We start from the raw sequence: 19517 nt of genomic DNA, 5'->3' as shown, positions 1-19517 counted from the left end.
GGGAAAAAGCCCATGGCTTGAGTCACCAGGGCTGTGGACAAAGCCCAGGGCACATGCCAGCTGGGACAGATTCCAGCCCCTGGATTGAAGTAGCAGCAGCCCGCAGCTCCTTAGGGACCCAAATTCACCCCATCTCCTGAAGGACCTTGTGCTCTGCCCCTCCCATCCCTCCTAAGGGCACCAGCACTGCCCGCCTGGCACACACCAACATACCTGTTATCAAGGAACGGGGACTGGCAGACTCCCGAGTAGGACTCCATGGGGACAGCGGAGGAGAGAGAGCCCAGAGAAGCACTCCCTGTGAGGGAAGGCAAACCATGTGGCAGAGAGCTGGCACTGAGAGTCAGAGCCAGCCCCCTCAAGCCCCAACACCCCCTCCCACCTGCCCCTATGCAGCTCCTAGAGCCAAGCCAGGTGAAGGCCTAGCTCCTAAAAAGAGTCCTAACACCACTCTCCTCCCCCCCGCCCCCAGGAATCACCCTGTTTATTGCACATAGGGAAACTAAGGCATGAGAGGCGTGACCTGCCCACAAATCACATGGCACGTGGTCTATGCAGGAAACAGAACCCAGCAGTCCGGTGACCCAATGCTGCCCTCCAGCCCCTAGATGATGCTGCTTCTGCTCAAACCAGGCTGCACAGCAAGGAGCTGGAGATGGGACCATGTGCTCTCCTGTGTCCTGCTAGGAGTAACAGACAACGCCCCCTGCTGGCCCTCCCTCTTGCAACTGGCCCCAGAGGGCAGCCCTTTCACACCCAGAGTTTTTGGAGGGAGGTTGTAATTTATCAGCCACCCTCACCACACAGGGGATAGACAGGTCACCTTGCAGGAAGGGCCTCTGGGAGAGCTGCGCCCGGTTGGGGTCTCGCCCTCCCATGCTGGCCTCCATCCCTGCCGCCACGCAGTTCAGCTGCTGCTCCCGCTCGGCAGAGCCCAGCACGTCCTTGAAGAGCTGCTGGATGTCCTTGCTCTCCATCTTGGGCAATTCTGGGGAAGGAGGAAGATCACAGTGAGCACAGGGCTGGGGAGCTGCACAGCCTTACGCCCCGTGTGCAGATCCACCCCATCCCATTCTCACCACTTGCTGGGGCAGAACTGAGGTATAAGACTTCCCCCACACTGTACGTCAGTTGCACAGCTGGAAAAGGAACCCAAGAGTCCTGACTCTCGGTCCCCCCACTCTAACTACTAGGCACCACCGTCTCCCAGAGCCCTTTTGAAGCAGATCAAAAGGCACCTGGTGCAGGCTGAGAACAGTCTCACCACCATCTCCTGCCTGGTCAGCAGCTGTTCTATGCGATAAGCTGTGGGGACTGATCTCCCCGAACCACCAGGGGCTTCGGCAGAGGGGAGCAAAGGGATCTGACTTGCCCTCCAGTCCCTAGGGATCCCTCACAGGACTGAACCACTAGCCTGGGAAGCTGGCCTGGGCAAGCCCCTTGCCTTGGGAATAACCCACAACACCATCTAGGGGAGCTGACACCAGGCTGGCAAGACCCATTTTGGGCTCCAGTACATGTTTGCTGGGGCCCCACCCCCTCCCATTTCACCCCAGTGACAGACCCTTGGGAGGCCCCCTCAGCTTGTGGCCCTGGTTCAACTGTCCCCTTTCCACCCTTCTCGCCAGCCCTGGCTGGCACCAGCACAGAACCGAGGGAGGTGTGAGGGGGCGTCCGGCGGTTTGACCTTCTGTGGGGATCTTGTCAAGGTCGGAGCTGAGAGCACCCTCGCCGGGCGTTGCTGGTTTCTCACTGTTCCCAGGATCCGGAGAACCTTTCGGCTCCTCTGTCCCTGGGAGACAAACACACACGCCACCCACATCACCCCAGCTCAGCACTTGCAGCCAGGGGTGTGCCGCTGGATATCCTCCTGCCCCACGCCACACACAGCCCCCCATACGATGGAGGTAGACATGCCATGGGGATGACTGTGCCGTGACCCCCACCCCGTCAGGGGCGGGCGTGCCAGGGCTGTAAGCCCCACCCCCACCCCATCAGGGGCGGGCGTACCAGGGCCGTGACCCCACACCCCGTCAGGGGCGGGCGTGCCAGGGCCGTGAGCCCCACCCCCACCCCGTCAGGGGCGGGCGTGCCAGGGCCGTGAGCCCCACCCCCACCCCGTCAGGGGCGGGCGTGCCCGGGCTGTGGCTGACCCCCCCGTAACTGGGAGCCCCCCCTCCTTTCAGCACCCTCCTCCCCTGAAAGGGGTAAGAGCTGAGGGTGATATTCTGGGGTACATCTCTATGGCTCCAAAGGTGGGGGCACCACTCTATGTATGACTCCAAGTCACAGAGACTCCAGAGTCCTCCAAGACTGACCATAGACGCACCTTGCCTAGATAATAGCCCACAGCCATAGAGCTGTACTAGAGTGGTGGCTGTGATGGATAGAGTGGCACAGCGCTATGGCCACAGACTGGTTGGAGAGTACACTCTAGGCAGCACCTCTATGGTCAGGGGAGTTGGTCAACAAGATGGGGAGCTCTAGGCTGGTTGAGGTTATACAAATGACATCATGCATATTCAGATATTCAAATAAGAGGGTCACTATTTGCATAACCTTTCCAACTCTTTGTACCAGCCTACCATAGTGCTGCATCCTGTCCCCACACGGAACACCCCCAGCCTCGGCCGGACGCCAGCCCCCCATCCCCACCCTCGGGCCAGCCCGGTGCCAGGTGCTCACCTGGGTCCTCAGCCTTCGCTTCCGCCCCTTTCGGGTCCTCCTCTTGGCCCACCAGGCTGCTGCTGTCCATGCTGTCATCCCCTGGGGGGGTCACAGGAGGGGGATGCTGAGCCAGCACACGGCCCCTCCCTCCCGTGACACCAGCCCCTTAGCAAGGGTGAGCCCCGGTTCCTGGCACTACCCGCCCCAAGGGCTGGCGCTTCCTACACAATCCAGGTGACCATTCCCAGCCCCTCAGATCCCTCACCAAGTCCCACCAGCCAGCCCTGCACCCTGCCAACCTCCACCCAGAAGCTAAGGATGTCTCTGCAGCCCCCCTACCTTTCAGATGGGCAGGGGTCTCCTTCCCATCTCCAGGCACCCTCTGGAGTGTTCCGGGCACCCCAGGGTCCACCCTGGGTCTGGGAGCACCCTGGCCAAAGGGGGGGCAGGCAGCTCCATCCCCCACACCCCCAGCAGCCAGCAGGGCCTTCCGGCTCAGGTCCATGAGCGCCTTCCCGAAGAACGCTTCCTGCCGAAGGAGTGGGGAAGGGGACACGTAACAGAGTTAACAGACCTCTTCCCCACCTCTCTGCCCAATGAAGCTCCCCCACTCTCCCCTCTCCCTCCGCTGACACATCCCTGTCCCGCCGCAGCCTGGCTCACCTGGAGGTAGGCAGGGAACATATCCTCCAACTTGCTCTTCTTCCTGCCTCGGCGTTTCTTCTTCTCATCCCCCTCCGTGGCGCCCTGCTCCACGGCGCCCTCCGCAGGGATCTCCGCCGGCGCCCCTGTGAACAGCAGCTGCCGTTACTTCCACCCTCCTCAGGAGCCTGGAGACATGGGGCCCATCCTGGAACAAGCCAAGCCTTGGGCAGGGGTTTCCCCATTGCCACCCTGCCAAGCTATAGCCCCGCCTCCCTCCATGAGAACCCCAGAACTAAGGGGGGGCGGGGTGTTGTCCCAGCTGCACCCCGCAACACAGAGGTTAGTGCCAGAGGGCCAGGCGCTGCTTGGGCGCAGGCGACTCCTACCGTCCTCCGGATGCCCCTCGGCGCTCAGCACCTCGCGACATGCCTCCAGCAGCACTGCCGAGCCCTTCTTCAGCCGGGTATGGGACTTCCGCTGCCGCACCATGAACCCACCGATCCCTGGGGGGGGCAGAGGAGCGGTTACAGGGGGAGGCCTCAGCCCTGCTTGGCCAGGTGGCTTCACTCCACAGAGCCCAGGGCACCCTCCAGCTCCCACCCTGATGGGCTATATCCGGCGGGACGGCTCCGTCAGCCACCATGGCCAAGGCTCGGAGCAGCCCAGCCGATTCGCCGTCCCGCCGTCATGGATTGGTGCAGGAGCGCTCACCGGGGCGGTAGGGCTTCCGCTTCCTCTTCTTGCACTCCTCTGAATCCTCCAGCCCCTTCCCCGAGTCCACGTCGGCCCCCCCGTCCCGCTCGGGGCTGGCGGCAGCTTCCAGCTTGATCTCACATTCCATGTGCTCCACGCCCACTGCGCACGGGAGGGGACGAGACGAGACGTTAGAGCAGGACTCCTCCATGCCCTCCAGCCCCACTGCGGTGGAGGGAAAGTCAACTGACCATCCAGACCCCCTCCCAAACCTACAGCCAGCCCCACACATTGCTAGCCGAGCTGCGCCCCCTCTCTGCACGACGCTGCCCCTGGAGGAGCCGGTTCAGCCCATCAGTGACAGGGTGCCCCCTGGGTACCCCTCTCTCTGGTGCATCCTTCCCCCCTCACCAGCCGTGGTCCTGAAAGCCAGCAGCCAGCCAGCTGGGCCCAGCAACAGCTTCCCCCCACCCCACGCAGTTCTCCCCTCCCCTCCCTCTCACATCTGCACCCCCACCCCTGTGCACATGCTCCTCCTGCCCCCCAGCACTAGAGGCTCCCAGCTGCAGCCACCTCCTCTGGACACAGCGTAGGGCCCACCTCTCGCAGCGCCCTGAGCAGAGACCTGCCCTCCCAGGCACTGCAAGAGCTCTCGAGTCGGTGGGTTCCCGAGTGCTGACCAGGTCTGGCAACGAACCCAGGCATCCTGGCTCCTCTCCAAGCACAGTCAGGGGCAGCGCAAGCAGCAGGCACCAGCACCCCCGTGTACCGCACCAGCCGGCGGTGGGGAGCGGGGGCCGTGTGAGGGGAGCGCACCTTCACCCTTCAGCAGGTCGTCCCCGTCCAGATCCCCGTCCTTCTTCTCATCCGTGCCCAGGGGGTCGCCCCCCTCCAGGCCCCCCTCCCCATTCAGGGTGCCCAGCCGGGTCTTGCGCTGCCTGCGCTTGTGCAGGGGGGACATGGAGAGGTTGCGCAGCACGGCCATGCCCGTCTCCGTCAGCCAGACGCCTTCGAAGCGGAAATACTGGGGCTCTGCGGGGGGAAGGAGGCAGGGCCAGACAGCAGAGTTAGGAGCACACACTCTCCAGGCTGGCCTAGTCAGGATGCCTGGGTTCTATTCCTGGCTCTGCATTTACCCACTGGGAGACCTCAGGCCAGTCCCTGAGCCTCTCTGTGCCCTTGGTCTCGCCCATTCAGACTGTGAGCTCTTCAAGGCAAGAGAGACCCCCTGCCCCCCTGTTCCATCTACTGGACTCTACATCACTCCGAGCTGGGAACGGAACCCAGGAGTCCTGGCTCCCAGCCCTAACCGCTAGACCCCACTCTTCCCTCGAGCCAGGAACAGACCCCAGGAGTCCTGGCCTCTGCAGCAAACCCTACCCTGGGAAGAAGGTCACAGCCCTGGCGAGCCCGACTCGTCCCAAGCACTGGCAGGGCTCAGTCCCCCCATGGCAGCTTCTTCCTTCCAGCTGGGAGAGGGATGGACCCTCCTGTGCCCTCCGGGCTGAGGGCCCAGTTCAACCAGAGGCCCTTCGAGGGGACAGGGCGCGGGGCATGTGCTGGAACCCCAGTGGGGCAGCAAGTGCAGCTCAGTCACAAGGGATGGAGAGCAGGTCCCTTTCTCCACATGCTTACCCGGCTCCTTGATCTTCACTGGGATAATCTCTGGGGGCGCGACTGGAACTGGGGAGGGAAACACACAGCGGTGAGTCCCCACGGCTCCCTGGCCCACTCCCCCCGCGGCCCCAAGCACCTGCCTCCTGGTGCAGGGGAGGCATGGACCTACCGACTGGCTTGACCACGTAGGGCTGGCAGGAGCTGCAGTCGAAGCCCTCGTCTGCTGCCTGTTCCACCTCCTCCTCCGTGAAGAGATTGTTGCACACGGCATGGAGCCACCTGAGGGGGCAGGGATGGGTAAGGAATGGGGGTGCAGTGTGGGGACAGGCATTTGGCTCAGGAACTCCCTTTGATGCAGGTCGGATCCGCCGGACCAGGCCAGGGCATCAGAGCTCTGCTGCTCCCGGAGGCACCCCACATTAACCCCGAGCGCCCCAGGGAACCCTCTCAGTGCCCTGTGCTTGGGACGTCACTCTGCAGGGGGGGCCCAGCCCCAAACAGGGAGCTCTTCAGGGACTAGCAACTCTGGTCTCTCAGCTGGGGCCCCCTACGGCAGGATCAGGCCCCGAGCACAGCCCCGTGTGTCCACCCGAGACAGAACCCTGCTCTGGATCTGTTACACCTTTCTGGCCCTAACATTTTCAGAGACCTTTGAAAAAAATGACCCACCCAAGAATCTGCAGAAAGCCTGAAACAACAGCCCCTGGAGGCATGAACTGACCTGACTCTTCGCAAAGGCTGTTGACTCTGAAACCTAATGGTGCCACAGGGGGCATATCGAGCAGTGAAGACGTGTGTCAGTGTGGATTAGGTCTAACCCAACAGCCCAAGGAGCAGGGATTAGGAGGACATATTTCACTGGAAGCTGTCCCAGAATTCCCAGATCCAGGGGCCAGCCACAGTGTTTAGACCCAGATTGCATGAAGCAAGGGGGCTTGGCACGGGCTCCAGGAGGCAAACACCGACTGAGGTGACAGGCCCCTAGGAGATGCCATGGCAGCCGTGTGCAGCCCCACTCCCCCGGGGAGACTGGGGCTGGGCCTTACCGGTCGCAGTGCCTGCACTGGATGAGCAGGTCGTCTTCCACATACTTCACCCGGCAGACGGGGCAGGTGACAAGGCTGGCACAGGGGGCGCAGTGCGTGTAGTTGTTCTGCCACTCACAGTGGAACCCAGGGGAGCCCGCCCCACACTGCACACAGCACACGCACCTACCAGAGAGACGGGTCAGCGGCAGCAACCCACTTCATCCCCTCCATGCCCCCAGCCCACGTCTCTGAGAGCCCTCCACGCACTGCCCCCTGCCTGCCCCCCCCACGAGAGCCCCCTCCCCCCACTGGCCTGCCCCCCACGCACTGCCCGTCTCATGCTGCACTGCCCCCCCACCCCACCCAAGAGCCCCCCATCCACTGCCCGTCTCATGCCACACTGCCCCCCTGCCAGCGTGCCCCCTACCCCACTGAGAGCCCTCCATTCCTTGCGCACCTCATAGGGCACTGCACCCCCACCCCAGGCCCCATTGCACGCAGAGAGATGGCTCAAGCCGAGGGTCAGAACAGGTCCCCCCCACTCTTGGCCAAGCCCCACGACATCGCTCCCCCCTAGCTCGGGGCCCCGGCTCTGGCGCTCACCACTGGCACTTCCAGCCGCCCTTGGGCACAGTGTGCAGCGGCGGGTCCAGGCAGTAGGTGTGGTAGCTGATGTCGCAGTCGTCGCAGAGCAGCAGGCGCGAGGGGTCCGAGGCCTTTCCGCACACCTCACAGACGATGCACTCCACGCAGCGCCAGCCCTTCAGCAGCATGACCTTGGTGATCTGGGGAGCACAGTGGGGCTGGCACGTGAGGGCTGGCACAGGGAGGGGAGCCCGCCCCCCCCGCAGGGCTGGCACAGGGACGGGGAGGATCAATGGGCACAGAGGTCACACCTCTGCCCAGGGCACCAGACCCAGCTCAGACCACCTCTGCCAGAGCAGAGAGGAAGGAGTGTCCGAGGCCCAGGCACACAGCCTGCGGGACCCACTCTAGGGACCCAAGCCCCACACTGGAAGGGGCCCAGCAGAACCCAGGTGCAGGGGGAGAGCTGCTCCCAAAGGTGCCCCAGGGCAGGGGACCCAGACTGGGGCTTGGGGGATCCAGCACCTCCCACTCCACCTTACCTTGCTGTTGACGCAGTAGGGGTGGTAGCACTGGGAGCACTGGGAGCAGGCTAGGAGATGCCCCTCCGCCCCGCGCCCGAAGCTGCCACACACCACGCACATGTCCTGTGGGGATAGGCAGACGTCGGGGGGCTGGGCAGAGACACAGAGCCCCCTGGCCAACCCAGAACTCGGCTCCTCCCCTTCCCCGGACCGAGCCCGGAACCTGGCTCCCTCCCCCGGGCCAAGCCCGGAACCCAGCTCTCCTCACTTCCCACCTCACCCAGCCGAGCCCAGAACCCAACTCCACCTCCTCGCCCAAGCCCAGAATTCAGCTCCTCTGCGCCCCCCCGGCCAAGCCTAGAACTCGGCCCCTCCCCTCCCCGAGCCCAGAACCCAACTCTCTCCCCTTCCCTCCTTCCCCAGCCAAGCCCGGAACCCGGCTCTCCGCCCCCGGGTCAAGGCCAGAACCCGACTCTTCCCCCCTTCCTCCCCTCCTCCGGCCGAGCCTGGAACCCAGCTCCTCTGCTCTCTAGAACCCCCTTCTTCCCCGTGAGACCCATCTGCTCCCCCACCTGCATGAGGACGAATTTGTCCGTGTTGGAGAAAAGCACCACAGTGTTCTGCATGGTGTCGTCCTCCTCCTCGTCATCCTCCTTGCTGGGGGAGCTGTCGATATCCGCCAGCTGGGGGAGCAGGCAAGACAGGATGAACACATCACCAACAGAGCAGGCACAGATCCCCCACACCGAGCCAGCCACCCCAGGGACAACGCTCAGTGCCAATCCGGCCAGCTGAGCCAGAGATGGAAGCTCCAGGTTGGGGAGGGGCCTGGCTTAGACACTGGGGGAGAAGGATGTGCTGCAGCACCCCCAGCCCTTAAGGGGAAAGGCTCTGCCCCCCTCTCTCCCCAGCCAGTCCCCCCACTCACCCTGGAGCTCATCAAACCCAGAGCCCTGTGGAGGCATGTCCCCCCACAAGCCAGTCAGTCTTCCCAGCCTGGGATCTGAGCCAGCACCCCCCAGAGGGGAGAGGGCTCCCCCCAACCAATCCCGCCGACTGCCCAACGGAGTGACGCTACCAGTTCTGGTTTGAGCCACTGGGGGGTCAGAGCCCATCAGCACAAGGCTCCTGGGGGTCACTCGCCAACCCCAATGCCCCAGCTACCGGGAGTGGCCTGGGCCCCCCACAGACTCCACCCTGGGGAGTGAAGGGATCCACAGCAGCCGCTTCCAAGGGCTGGGGGGGGGGGCAACGCAGGGACGCAGAACCCTCCCCCCGCAGCCCAGCCTTACCGCGAGGGTCTCAATGGACGAGGTGGTTGACTTCAGCCGAGCTCGGCCCCGGCCCCGGCCCCCCTGGGTCCCGCCTCGGGGGCGCCTCCTCCCTGGGAAGCTGCTGCTGCGACCCTAGGGCCAAGGGGATGGGGGGTAGTTTTTACAGCAACAACCAGGCTTCCTAGAGCCAGGGGACCTGCTCCAGCTGGCATGGCCCCCTGCACACGCCAGAGGGCACCAGGAGATGGTATCGCCTCCAGGACTTGCGGGCAGGGTGGGACCCACGGGGCTACCCCTATTCCCTCTTGTCCCCACCCAGCACCCCAGCAGAACGGCCAGCAGGAGATGGCAGGGGCCAACCTGACTCAGCTGGGCAGGGGGTGTCAGATCGGGCTGGGGTGGCGCAAGCATGTGGTGAAGGGGTGCCCAGAGCCAGGCCCGATCCTGGTGCTCCCCCTCCTTGCCTGCCCATGCCCTGGTCCCCCCTTACCTGCTTGAGACGGGAGCGTCCCGGGGAGCTGCGTCGACGCCCCTTCTCCCCCTCGCCCTTGGCCCCGGCGCCCGGCTCGAAGAGCAGCGAGTCGTCCGTCTCGGCCAGCGAGTCGGTGCAGTGGGGCAGGGAGCTCGCGTCGTCCTTCTGCAGGCTGTCGGCGGAGGTCATGCCGAGCTCCATGGAGAGCGAGCCGCCACCCTCAGGGTCGGGAGAGCCCAGCAGGGGCTCCGAGCCGGGAAAGCTACTTCGGGTGTCGCTCTGGCTCAGGTTGGAGATCTCATTGACGATGTCCGACTTGATGAGGGTGGGGCGGGGCCGCAGGACGGGAGGCTCGGGGCCCACCTCCTCCCCACGCTCCAGCAGCTTCCCACCCGTCCCGTACACCTCCAACGGGGTGGCCGGACCCAGCTCCTCGGGCTCCAGCAGCATGGGGGACCCCTTGGGCTCGCTGTTGAAGCTGACCGGGGTGTGGCTGGACTCAGGGTCCCCCCCGCCCCGGCTCTCCTCCAGCCCATCCTCGCTCAGCTGGGGAGAACGCCGCCCCGCAGCCCCTGCCTGCTCCAGCCCAGCAGCTGCTGCCTCCTCCTCTTCCTCCCCCGCCAGGCCTGGGAACGGCCCCAGGGCCACAGCTGGGGTGGGCTGGCCCCCATCCCCCGCAGGGCTGACCAGGGACCCTGCCTCGCCTCCTGCTGTGTCCATCCCCTCCTCCTCCCCACACTCCATCGCTTCCCTGGGCTGTAGGGGGCACAGCTGGGGGGCTGCAGGGGGCGTCTCTGTCCGAGGTGGGGAGGCGGCAGCAGGCTCCTTCTCCATGGGGGGCTGGGGGCTGCCTGCAGGCTCCAGTGGGGCCGCGGTGATGGCAGGGGGTCCCGCTGGCTGCGTGGGGGCCACATCCTCTTTGGCATCCGGTGGTGGCTCCTCGGGACGGGTGGGCGACGTGGCAACAGGAGGGTCTGGGGAGACAATCAAGGGGGACGGTTACTCTCGTGGGGGTGCAGAACCCCCAGCCCCCGGAGGGTTAATAGGGCTCCACGTCATTGGGGGGCTCGGAGCCTCCCAAGCAGAGGGCTCTACCCCCAGAATGCTCTGGGGCAGCCTTGGCCAGCTGCTCCCTCCCCCTAGACGACGGCAGAGCTCGCAGATCCACCCCCAGGGGTGTTCGTGGGGCACCCCCTCACCTGGGGGGGCTGGGGGTGGGGCTGGTGGTTCAGGGGCTGTCTCGGGCGGTGTCGGCTCCGTCGCCTCGTCCTTAGCAGGTGCTGCCGGGCCTGGCGTCTCCTCTGGCTCCTCTGCCTCTGGAGCGGGATCTGGGGGACAGGACGGCTGGTTGGGGGGGGCAGGAGGGGGAGACCCCTGCCTCGTCCACCCCCCTGGATCTGCAGACCCAACTGCAGCGCCCAACAACCGAAGGCCAAGCAGCGCCACGAAATGCCCCTTGGCAGGCAGCGCAGGGCCACTGGGCTCTGCCAGGGCTCCCACCCCCATCCTCGGGATGGGGCCGCAGCCTGGGGGACACTCAAACACGCCACCTGCCCATGTTGCCTGGGCTCTCCCAAGCTCCAGCCTCTCTGCAGGGCCACCCAGACAGAGGCAAATATGACTGCTGACTTAAAGAAGGGGAGAAACTGAGGCATGGGGGTAGGGACTGGCCATGGTCACACAGCAGCTCAGTGCTGGAGCTGGGAACAGATGCCAGGGCCCCTGGCTCTTACCACAGGGATCCTTCCTCCCAGCCGGTGGTGAAGAGGCAGATGGACACTCCTGGCACCAAGGAGTAATTCTGACAGCCCACACTGGGGTCAGGGCCCCCCATGTTGTGGGGCCAGCGTGGGGTGGGGCATGCGCTCACCTAGTGGTTTGGCATCACACTTCGAGGGCATCTCTTCCTGGGGTCCGGCCCTGTCCAGCTGCGGGTGCTTCTGCTGCCCTTGACATGCCCGGCAGGTGGAACCCCCTGCCGCGTCGCTGTCCGGGGGCAAGGGCCTGGGGGGATGAGCCACGTGAGGAGTGTCAGAGCCCCTGACCCACCCAGCCGGCCAGAGATGCTGTGAGGATTGGGGGGCTGGAGAGGAGGGATCCTCCCCTCTCCCCTGGCCCCCACACTGGGGCTGCAGCTAGAACACACCCTGGACCCCCGAGCACCCCACAGCCCCTCCCCTGGCACCTCCTGCACTGGGCTCAGCAGCTTATAACGGGGGGGTGGGGGCTATCCGGCATGGCTAGGCCCAGACCCTCCTGCCCCCCAGCAGGACCCCCATGCAGTTCCCAGGGGGTCCCCTTTGCAACTCACTTCTGGCAGCTCTGACAGTGCCGCACGGTATCGGTGCCTCCTGCCGCGCTCCGCTGACGCTGGCACCCTTCACACACCGAGTAGTTCTCATACCAGTGGCACCCGGGGTCGAGCGCCGCTGGCCGTGACCCACAGTGGGAGCACACCCGGCAGTTCTGCAGGTAGACAGACAGACAGGGGGGTTTGCTGGCTCAGAGGGCAGAGAATGTGGCATGGGGCCTTCCCCCTCTAGGGGGCAGTGGATCTGATCTGACCCCAAGGCAGGGGGACTGGTTGGCTCAGTGGGGTGGGGAATGGGGCATTTCCCCTCTGGGTGGCACCAGCTCTGACCTGGCCCCAGGGCAGGAGTAGGGGACTGGCTGGCTCAGGGTCGGTGTCGGGCAGGGATTTCTTCCCCTTGGATTATGGGGGAAGTGGGCCTGGGAAAGCGTGGGGGTCCCGTTCCCTCCCCCGGCATCAGGCGAAGCAAAGCAGGATCGGCTCTGTGGGACAAGCTGCCAGGGCCCCAGAGCAGAGGCCACCCCGGCAGTCGGCTAGGCCTGGCCTCCCCCTGCAGGCGAAGCAGGTGTGGAGCTCACTTTGCACTTCCAGGAGTCCGTGGGAAGGCTCTCGATGGCCGGCTTCAAGCAGAATGTGTGGTAGCCCTTATCACAGGCCTCACACACCAGCATCATGGAGTCCGCGCCGGGCTGTCTGCAGGGAAGACGCTGCTGTCAGACAAGCCCCAGGCCCCTCGCAGACTGAGCGCTGCCCTGGCCTCCCCACAGCTCTCTGGAGAGAGCAACGCTGAGGATAAAATCCAGGAGTCCAGACTCCCAGCCCCCCGCCTCTGACCCACTAGACTCCCCCGCCCCCCAGAGCTGGGGACAGAACCCAGGAGTCTTGGCTCCCAGGCCCTGTCTCTGCTGTAACCCACTACACTTCACTCTAAACCCAGGAGTTCTGGGTCCCAGCCCCCCCTCCCCAGACCAGGAAGGCTGGTGCAGGTCACACAGGGCCCGTGCCCAGGGTTTTGCCACCTACCTGCATGTTTGGCAGACTTTGCACTCGGGGCACTGCCAGCCAGAGCGCTTGCGTGGCGTGATGGGGACATCCAGGCAGGTGCCGTGGTAGTGCAGCCCACAGCTGGTGCAGAAGAGCAGGTCGCGCAGGTCCCCCGGCCCGTCACAAACCATGCATCGCGAGTCCTCTGGGCGTGGGGGGCAGGGAGTCAGGGAAACAAGCCCTCTTGCACCCACACTGCCCGGGATGCCAAGCCTCTTCCCCCCCACCCAAAGCCTTGTGCCATAGACCCTGCCCACCCCCTAGGGCTTCCCCCTGGCTAGCAGCATCCTCAGCCCCCCTCACAACCCACTCTCCCCCTCAAGGATCTCACAGCACCTCACCGACATCCACTTGGATCCCCAGCTCCACCATCACAGCAGTGACAGATCCAGAAAGAGAACCCAGGAGTCCTGGCTCCCAGCCCCGTCCCACCCACTCTAACCACTAGACCCCATTCCCCTGAGTCCTGGCTCCCAGCCCCCTGCTCTTACCACTAGACCCCACTCCCGTCCCAGAGCTGGGATAGAACCCAGGAGTCCTGGCTCCCAGCCCCCTGCTCTAACCACTAGACCCCACTCCCGTCCCAGAGCTGGGATAGAACCCAGGAGTCCTGGCTCCCAGCCTCCTGCTCTAACCACTAGACCCCACTCCCCCAGCTCCTTATCCCCTCTAAAACTCCACCAACCCAGTGGCAGAGGTGCCCTCAAGCAGCCCCTGTCCCTGCCCTTCACAGGCCGGCACCTACCCATCTGCACCGCCTCAGCCACGTGCTCTGGGCACAGGAGCCGGAGGGTTTTCATGGACTGGAAGGAGCCACTGGCTGCCGCGCATGGGAAGTGGTAGCGCCGCGGACACCCCTCCGAGCGGCACTGAATGGTAGCACCCATCCTCTGACAGTGTTCACATTTCTGAAAGCAGCAGGGACCCCAGCGCAGGTTAGAGACACGGATGGATGGAGGTTGCCACAGCTTGGCTCCGCCGGGGCAAACCCCAAGAGCCCACCAGCCCCCATATGCGGCCACATCTGGGGTGAGGTGTGGCAGCTGCTGAGAGCTACGAAGCAACATGAGGCAAGGATCCCTCATCTGGGGCTGAGATGCAGCCACCTCTGGGGTGGGACATAGCAGCTGCTCGCACAGCGATCACTCGCTCAGCACAGATACGCAGACACCCGAGGGGAGCGGAGCAGCTGATTAACAGGACAGAAAGTGAAGGAGAAGCCCTTAGCCGGGGTGGGAAATCAGGGAGGTAAATGCAAACACCCCTTTGGTATTTGTCCAGGAGGCCAGCGTTCATGCCGAGAGCTTCAGGGGCAGGGCCTCACTTTTACACCTCTTATGGGGGACAGGGCCTGTGGCAGCACCGGGACCTGTCCCTTCCTCAGAGGTCTCCCCTCCCGGGGGGACACTGGGTCAACTCTGCTTAGCCAGACACCCCACATGAGCGCAGGCCAAGGGGTCACCTACCCCCCACAGCCACCCCATTGCCAGGGGGCCCGCAGGCCCTCCCTCCCCTTCCATTTGCTCGCTCACCCACCCCACCCCCTCACCTGCGAGATCCCTGAGAAAACAGCTTTGTCCACGTCGCTCAGCCCAGCTCCAGCCTGTGGCTGCACCCCCGCCGACCAGGCAGCGCACCAGTGGTGGGCCCAGCAGTGCCCTGCGAGGGGAGGCAAGGCGTTAATGGGGAGGGCTGCGTAGGAGCCCCCCGCTCTCCTTCTCCAAACTCTCTCAGCGGGCAGGGAGCCCTCCACAGAGACATCTCGGCATCCCACTGCGGGGGCACAAAGCACTGGAAAAGGAAGGAGACGCCCGAGCTCCACAGCAGCCTTTGCGCTTGGGTCCCTGGGTGGGGGGGCACTGGTGTGAGAGGCTAAGGCTGAGGCGGCGGGGGCAGCAGGAGCACCAGTACAGCTGGGGGAGGGGCTAGGGCTGAGGCAGCAGGGGCACCAGTACAGCTTGGGGGGGGGAAGCCTAGGGCAGGGGCACCAGTACAGCGGGGGGCTAGGGCTGAGGCAGCAGGGGCACCAGTACAGCTCGGGGAGGAGCCTAGGGCGGGGGCAGCAGGGGGACCAGTATGGGGGGGGGAGCCTAGGGCGGGGGCAGCAGGGGGACCAGTCTGGGGGGGGGAGCCTAGGGCTGGGGCAGCAGGGGCACCAGTACAGCTCGGGGAGGAGCCTAGGGCGGGGGCAGCAGGGGGACCAGTATGGGGGGGGGAGCCTAGGGCTGGGGCAGCAGGGGCACCAGTACAGCTCGGGGAGGAGCCTAGGGCAGGGGTGGCAGGGGCACCAGTACGGGGGGGGAGCCTAGGGCAGGGGTGGCAGGGGCACCAGTACGGGGGAGGAGCCTAGGGCGGGGGCGGCAGGGGGACCAGTATGGGGGGGGGAGCCTAGGGCTGGGGCAGCAGGGGGACCAGTACGGGGGGGGAGGGGGAGCCTAGGGCAGGGGCAGCATGGGCACCAGTCCAGTGGGAGGCAGGGGGCTAGGGCTGAGGCGGCAGGGGCACCAGTACAGCTCGGGGAGGAGCCTAGGGCAGGGGTGGCAGGGGCACCAGTACGGGGGGGGAGCCTAGGGCAGGGGTGGCAGGGGCACCAGTACGGGGGGGGAGCCTAGGGCGGGGGCAGCAGGGGGACCAGTATGGGGGGGGGAGCCTAGGGCTGGGGCAGCAGGGGGACCAGTATGGGGGGGGGAGCCTAGGGCTGGGGCAGCAGGGGGACCAGTACGGGGGGGGGAGGGGGAGCCTAGGGCAGGGGCAGCATGGGCACCAGTCCAGTGGGAGGCAGGGGGCTAGGGCTGAGGCGGCAGGGGCACCAGTACAGCTCGGGGAGGAGCCTAGGGCAGGGGCAGCAGGGGCACCAGTACGGGGGCTGGGAGCCTAGGGCAGGGGCCGCAGGGGCACCAGTACAGTGGGAGGCAGAGCCCAGAGCGGGGGTGGCAAGGGCACCAGCAGGCCCCGCGGAAGAAGACGCTCGCCCCGTGCTCCTTACCCGCTGGCCCAAAGAGCTCTCCTGGTGACACCCCCTCCGCGAAGCCGATCAGGGACAGGTCGTCCCCAGGGGCCCGAGTCTCGCCAGGGCCCCTCCTGTCCGGCAGCCCGGAGAGACGCTCAGTCCAGTCGGGCGCCGGCTCGAAGCGCTGCAGCATCCCCTGTCCATGCAGGCTCCACTCGCCGCAGTTGCAGAGGGCACAACGCCTGGGCAGGGCGCTGGGGGCAGAGACGAGAGCAGTCAGTGGGGGCAGGGTGGGGAGCCTGCAGAAACACGCTACGCTCCCCTCCCTCCCTCCGCCACCCCAGTCACCTCCCCTCCTGATCCCTCCAATGTCCTCCTGCCCCCATGTCTCCTTCCCGTCCCTGGGGGGCAAAGGGCATCCCAGCATCCCCCTGGGCTTTTGGGTCCCAGCACCAACCGGGCAGCTCCATTTGGCTTCCCTACAAGATAAAGGATCTGGGGCCTGAGCTCCAGGATGGACCCCTCTGGGGCATCACTCAAGTGGGACGGACCCACTCCCCTCGTCTGCTCCCTTCCCTAAATCACAGCACACAACTCCAGGCTCTGCCCCCCCAGTGTCACAGGTGCCCCATCCCCCAACACTCACCTGCAGGTCTGGGGTGGCTCCTTGGCTTCTGGCTCCTGGGCAGCGGGAGCCCCTTCCGGCGGCTTCAGGGGGCCTCCTTCTGCGCCGCCCCGCTCTTCCAAAGATGCACTCCCGTCGGCTGCAACAGGGGGGCTGCCCCGTCAGGATCCCAGCAGCGGAGGTGCCCCCTCACCATTACGCCAATCTCCCCTCTCCCCCCACGCTGCCACCCGACACCCCCACAGGCCCAGCCCCAGCCCAGCCCCTACTTTCAGGGCACCGAGTGCATGTCCCTCACCCAGCAGAGGCCGTCCCACTGGGGGATCCCTCTGCACCAGGTGGCTGCATGTCGGCCCCACCTCTGCCAGCGCAGCTCCCTGGGATGCACCATGGGTCTCCAACAGGACAGTGTAATGCCTAGTGAGCCACTTGCTTCGCCAGACATGTCCCCAGCATGGCATGGATCACTCATCCACCGGCCCCTTCCAGGCCCTTCGCCCACGGCTCACCGTTGCTCCCTGGTTACTGAGCTGGGCCACTCTCAGACCCATTGCTCTGATGGGGAAACTGAGGCACCAGCCCACGATCAAACAATACAGCTGGGGATACAACCCAGGAGTCCTGGCTCCCAGCCCCCCAGCTCTAACCTCTCAACCCCACTCTTTAGGGGAAGGCGTTTCAGGTAAGCCGGGGACACACAGGCGTTGGCAATTCCCAGGTAAAATGTGGCCAACGTGGCTGTTTCTGTGGGATGGAAGATGGGGACATGTGGCTCCGAAACCCAACACCCCAGAGGGGTACGACTCCACCTCGCCAGGCATGGGCTGTACCCCTGTGCCATGCCACACTGCAGCCCTTGACAATGGCTCGGGCGGCCACCAGCCTCCAGGCCAGGCGGCTCTGGCAGAGCTGCAATGGGTGCTCCCAGCAATGCCCTATCTGGCTTCACCCCCCTGCCCCGGACTCACCTGGTACCTCACAGTCTTTGGCCTGGCTGGGCGGTTTCCGATCATCCATCCCGTCTCCTGCCGTCCCTCCCAGAGAGACCTGTGGCGGGAAGGAGGGGACATGTCAGCTCCTGAACATCGGTCATGCCCTTGCCCACTGTGCCCTCCGTCCGCCCCCAGCTCCAGCCTAACCCCAGCCCTGCTCCCAATGGCACGCCAGGCTCTCGGTCACTGGCACAGACCCCGCACGGCGAGACCAAGACGCTTGCCTCTGGGTCACCTGCCCCTGGCGTTGCTCCCACCAGACGGCTGCTCGAGTGGGGTAGGTCTCAGCCAGCTCCCTGCAGGCCAGGGCCCATGTCACAGAAACCAGCCCCACAGCCCCAGCAGGCCAGGAACCCTGCCCCCACCCCACAGGGGTCAGCTCACAGCCACCTGCAAACCCCAAGGCCTGTCTGGGGTGCTGCCAGCCCCACAGGGCTGGAGTCTGCAGTTCTCTGCTTAGCTAGAGCAGGTGCAGCCAGGGCAGAGACATGACAGGCTTCCCTGCCACAAACACAGCCCAGACCCCTTCACTCGCCTGCCGAGAGCCACCGGGGCCTGTCCCCAGCCCGGGCATTGTCAGAGCCAGACAATGCCCAGAGAGACCCCCACATGTGCACTGAGTCCTGGCAAACTGGTGGTGCCCACTGGGCTCATCACATAATACTCCCTGCCGAATCAGAACCGGCCCTGTGCATCAGCAGCCAGGACACGGAGAGGGGCGGCTCTGCAGGGCCAGGCTGGCGGGGCAGCTGGAGGCAGGACTCTGTCACCAGGGCGTCAGACAGGCACCTGCTGGCACCACAAGAACGACCAGCGTGCACCCCACAGCGGGTCTGCTCTGGGGAGGTCTGGCCAAATCCCAGGCTTGTGCTAAAGTAAGCAGGACCAGAGAAACTGTGTCTGGGGGGAGGGTCCCAGCATGCTTTGCTCCGAGCACACATTTCACAGGACCCTTGTGCCAACTGGACACGCCTCGCACACTCCGAACCCCTGCCTGGTCTCACCACCCCAGCTGGCCGCTTCTCCTACCACGCTACCTCCACGCCAGCTGCGGCCGGTACCCAGGTGCAACATGGGAGCTGTAGTTCTACCAGCTTGCCATGGCCTTGGGCCCAGGAACAGGAAGGGGTCGGCGCAGCATATCTGAGGCAGGGTGCTCGCAGGCGAGGCCTGTGGCATCTGCATGGACTGACCTCAATTAGAGCCACCACAGGTGGTAGCAGCCAGCTTCCTCCCAGGCACAGCCCGCAGGAGCAGGCACCCCCAGATGCCACCTGGCTCATGGGTTCGGGGGCCCAGGCAGCACTGAGAAGCAGCTGGCCCAGTGAGGGCACCAGGCGATGCCACCTTACCCACCGCGCTGCCGTCCATGCAACCACTGGGTGAAGCCCAAAACTAGAGTGAAAACAAGGGCGTGCGGACACACTCAGGGCTTCTGGGTTCCATCCCCTGCCACTGTGAGATCTTGGACAAGCTGCCGCCTCTCCGTGACTCAGTTTCCCCATCAGCATCACAGGCTGATGTTGCCCTCCCCAGCACAGTCCCTAACGAGCTTGTCAGGTCAGAGGGCAATGTTTGTTTGACCTTCCCCTGGGCGCACAGACTCTCCTAAGTGCAATGGGATTGTTCCCTGCGAGCAGCCAGGGTTTGCAGTGTTGTCTGAAGACAGAGCTTCCTGGGACAAAGTCCCCCAGGGACAATGGCAGAAGGGGAAGAGCATGCCCCCCAAAACATCCCAAGGTGCTCTGCATCCCAAGTCTCCCATTCGGGCAGTGATCAGCCCTGACCCTGCTTAGCTTCGGAGAGCCACTGAGCCCTCAGCTGGGGCTGGCTGCACGGACAGTTCACCTGGGAGCTCTGGGGGACGGGGGGAGACATCACCTCCTCCATGTTCCAGGCCCCAGAGCAGCTGGCTCCAGGCACCATCAGAGATAGGGCACTGGGCTAGACGGCTCCAATCTGCTGGAGCCTGAGGGATGCTCTGTGCCACCTCCCCAGCCGAGCTCCCTTGGGAGGCAGGGCACCTGCTGGTGGAGTGGGCCACGGGGCCAGGAGCCCTCTGACCCCCTCCACCCAGGCATTTGCCCCCG

At 65.2% G+C, this 19517-nt stretch overlaps 1 protein-coding gene across 20 annotated transcripts in view; it reads right to left on the bottom strand.

Annotated features, from left to right (window-relative positions):
- KMT2D (lysine methyltransferase 2D) overlaps positions 1-19517 on the bottom strand; it is a 43498-nt gene that overhangs the window by 20306 nt on the left and 3675 nt on the right. For 17 of the 20 annotated variants that reach the window (XM_050924867.1, XM_050924868.1, XM_050924873.1 and 14 more), the window contains exons 2-28: positions 17404-17482; positions 16457-16574; positions 15847-16064; positions 14410-14519; positions 13606-13768; positions 12840-13005; positions 12395-12509; positions 11817-11971; positions 11376-11509; positions 10705-10833; positions 9524-10479; positions 9052-9165; positions 8332-8442; positions 7778-7882; positions 7254-7435; positions 6669-6833; positions 5792-5901; positions 5641-5688; positions 4822-5037; positions 4024-4167; positions 3699-3815; positions 3331-3455; positions 3007-3196; positions 2686-2766; positions 1688-1792; positions 824-988; positions 214-298 (exon numbers count right to left, since the gene is read on the bottom strand). In XM_050924867.1, coding sequence (XP_050780824.1) covers positions 214-298; positions 824-988; positions 1688-1792; positions 2686-2766; positions 3007-3196; positions 3331-3455; positions 3699-3815; positions 4024-4167; positions 4822-5037; positions 5641-5688; positions 5792-5901; positions 6669-6833; positions 7254-7435; positions 7778-7882; positions 8332-8442; positions 9052-9165; positions 9524-10479; positions 10705-10833; positions 11376-11509; positions 11817-11971; positions 12395-12509; positions 12840-13005; positions 13606-13768; positions 14410-14519; positions 15847-16064; positions 16457-16574; positions 17404-17452 — 4376 coding nt within the window. In that variant the 5' untranslated portion in view covers positions 17453-17482. The remainder of the gene's footprint in view (positions 1-213; positions 299-823; positions 989-1687; positions 1793-2685; positions 2767-3006; positions 3197-3330; positions 3456-3698; positions 3816-4023; positions 4168-4821; positions 5038-5640; positions 5689-5791; positions 5902-6668; positions 6834-7253; positions 7436-7777; positions 7883-8331; positions 8443-9051; positions 9166-9523; positions 10480-10704; positions 10834-11375; positions 11510-11816; positions 11972-12394; positions 12510-12839; positions 13006-13605; positions 13769-14409; positions 14520-15846; positions 16065-16456; positions 16575-17403; positions 17483-19517) is intronic. The other 3 variants (XM_050924869.1, XM_050924878.1, XM_050924885.1) reach the window with 3 other exon arrangements.

Source organism: Gopherus flavomarginatus, chromosome 16, assembly GCF_025201925.1.
Source record: "Gopherus flavomarginatus isolate rGopFla2 chromosome 16, rGopFla2.mat.asm, whole genome shotgun sequence".
Lineage (NCBI taxonomy): Eukaryota > Metazoa > Chordata > Testudines > Testudinidae > Gopherus > Gopherus flavomarginatus.
This window is presented reverse-complemented; position numbering and strand designations above follow the sequence as displayed.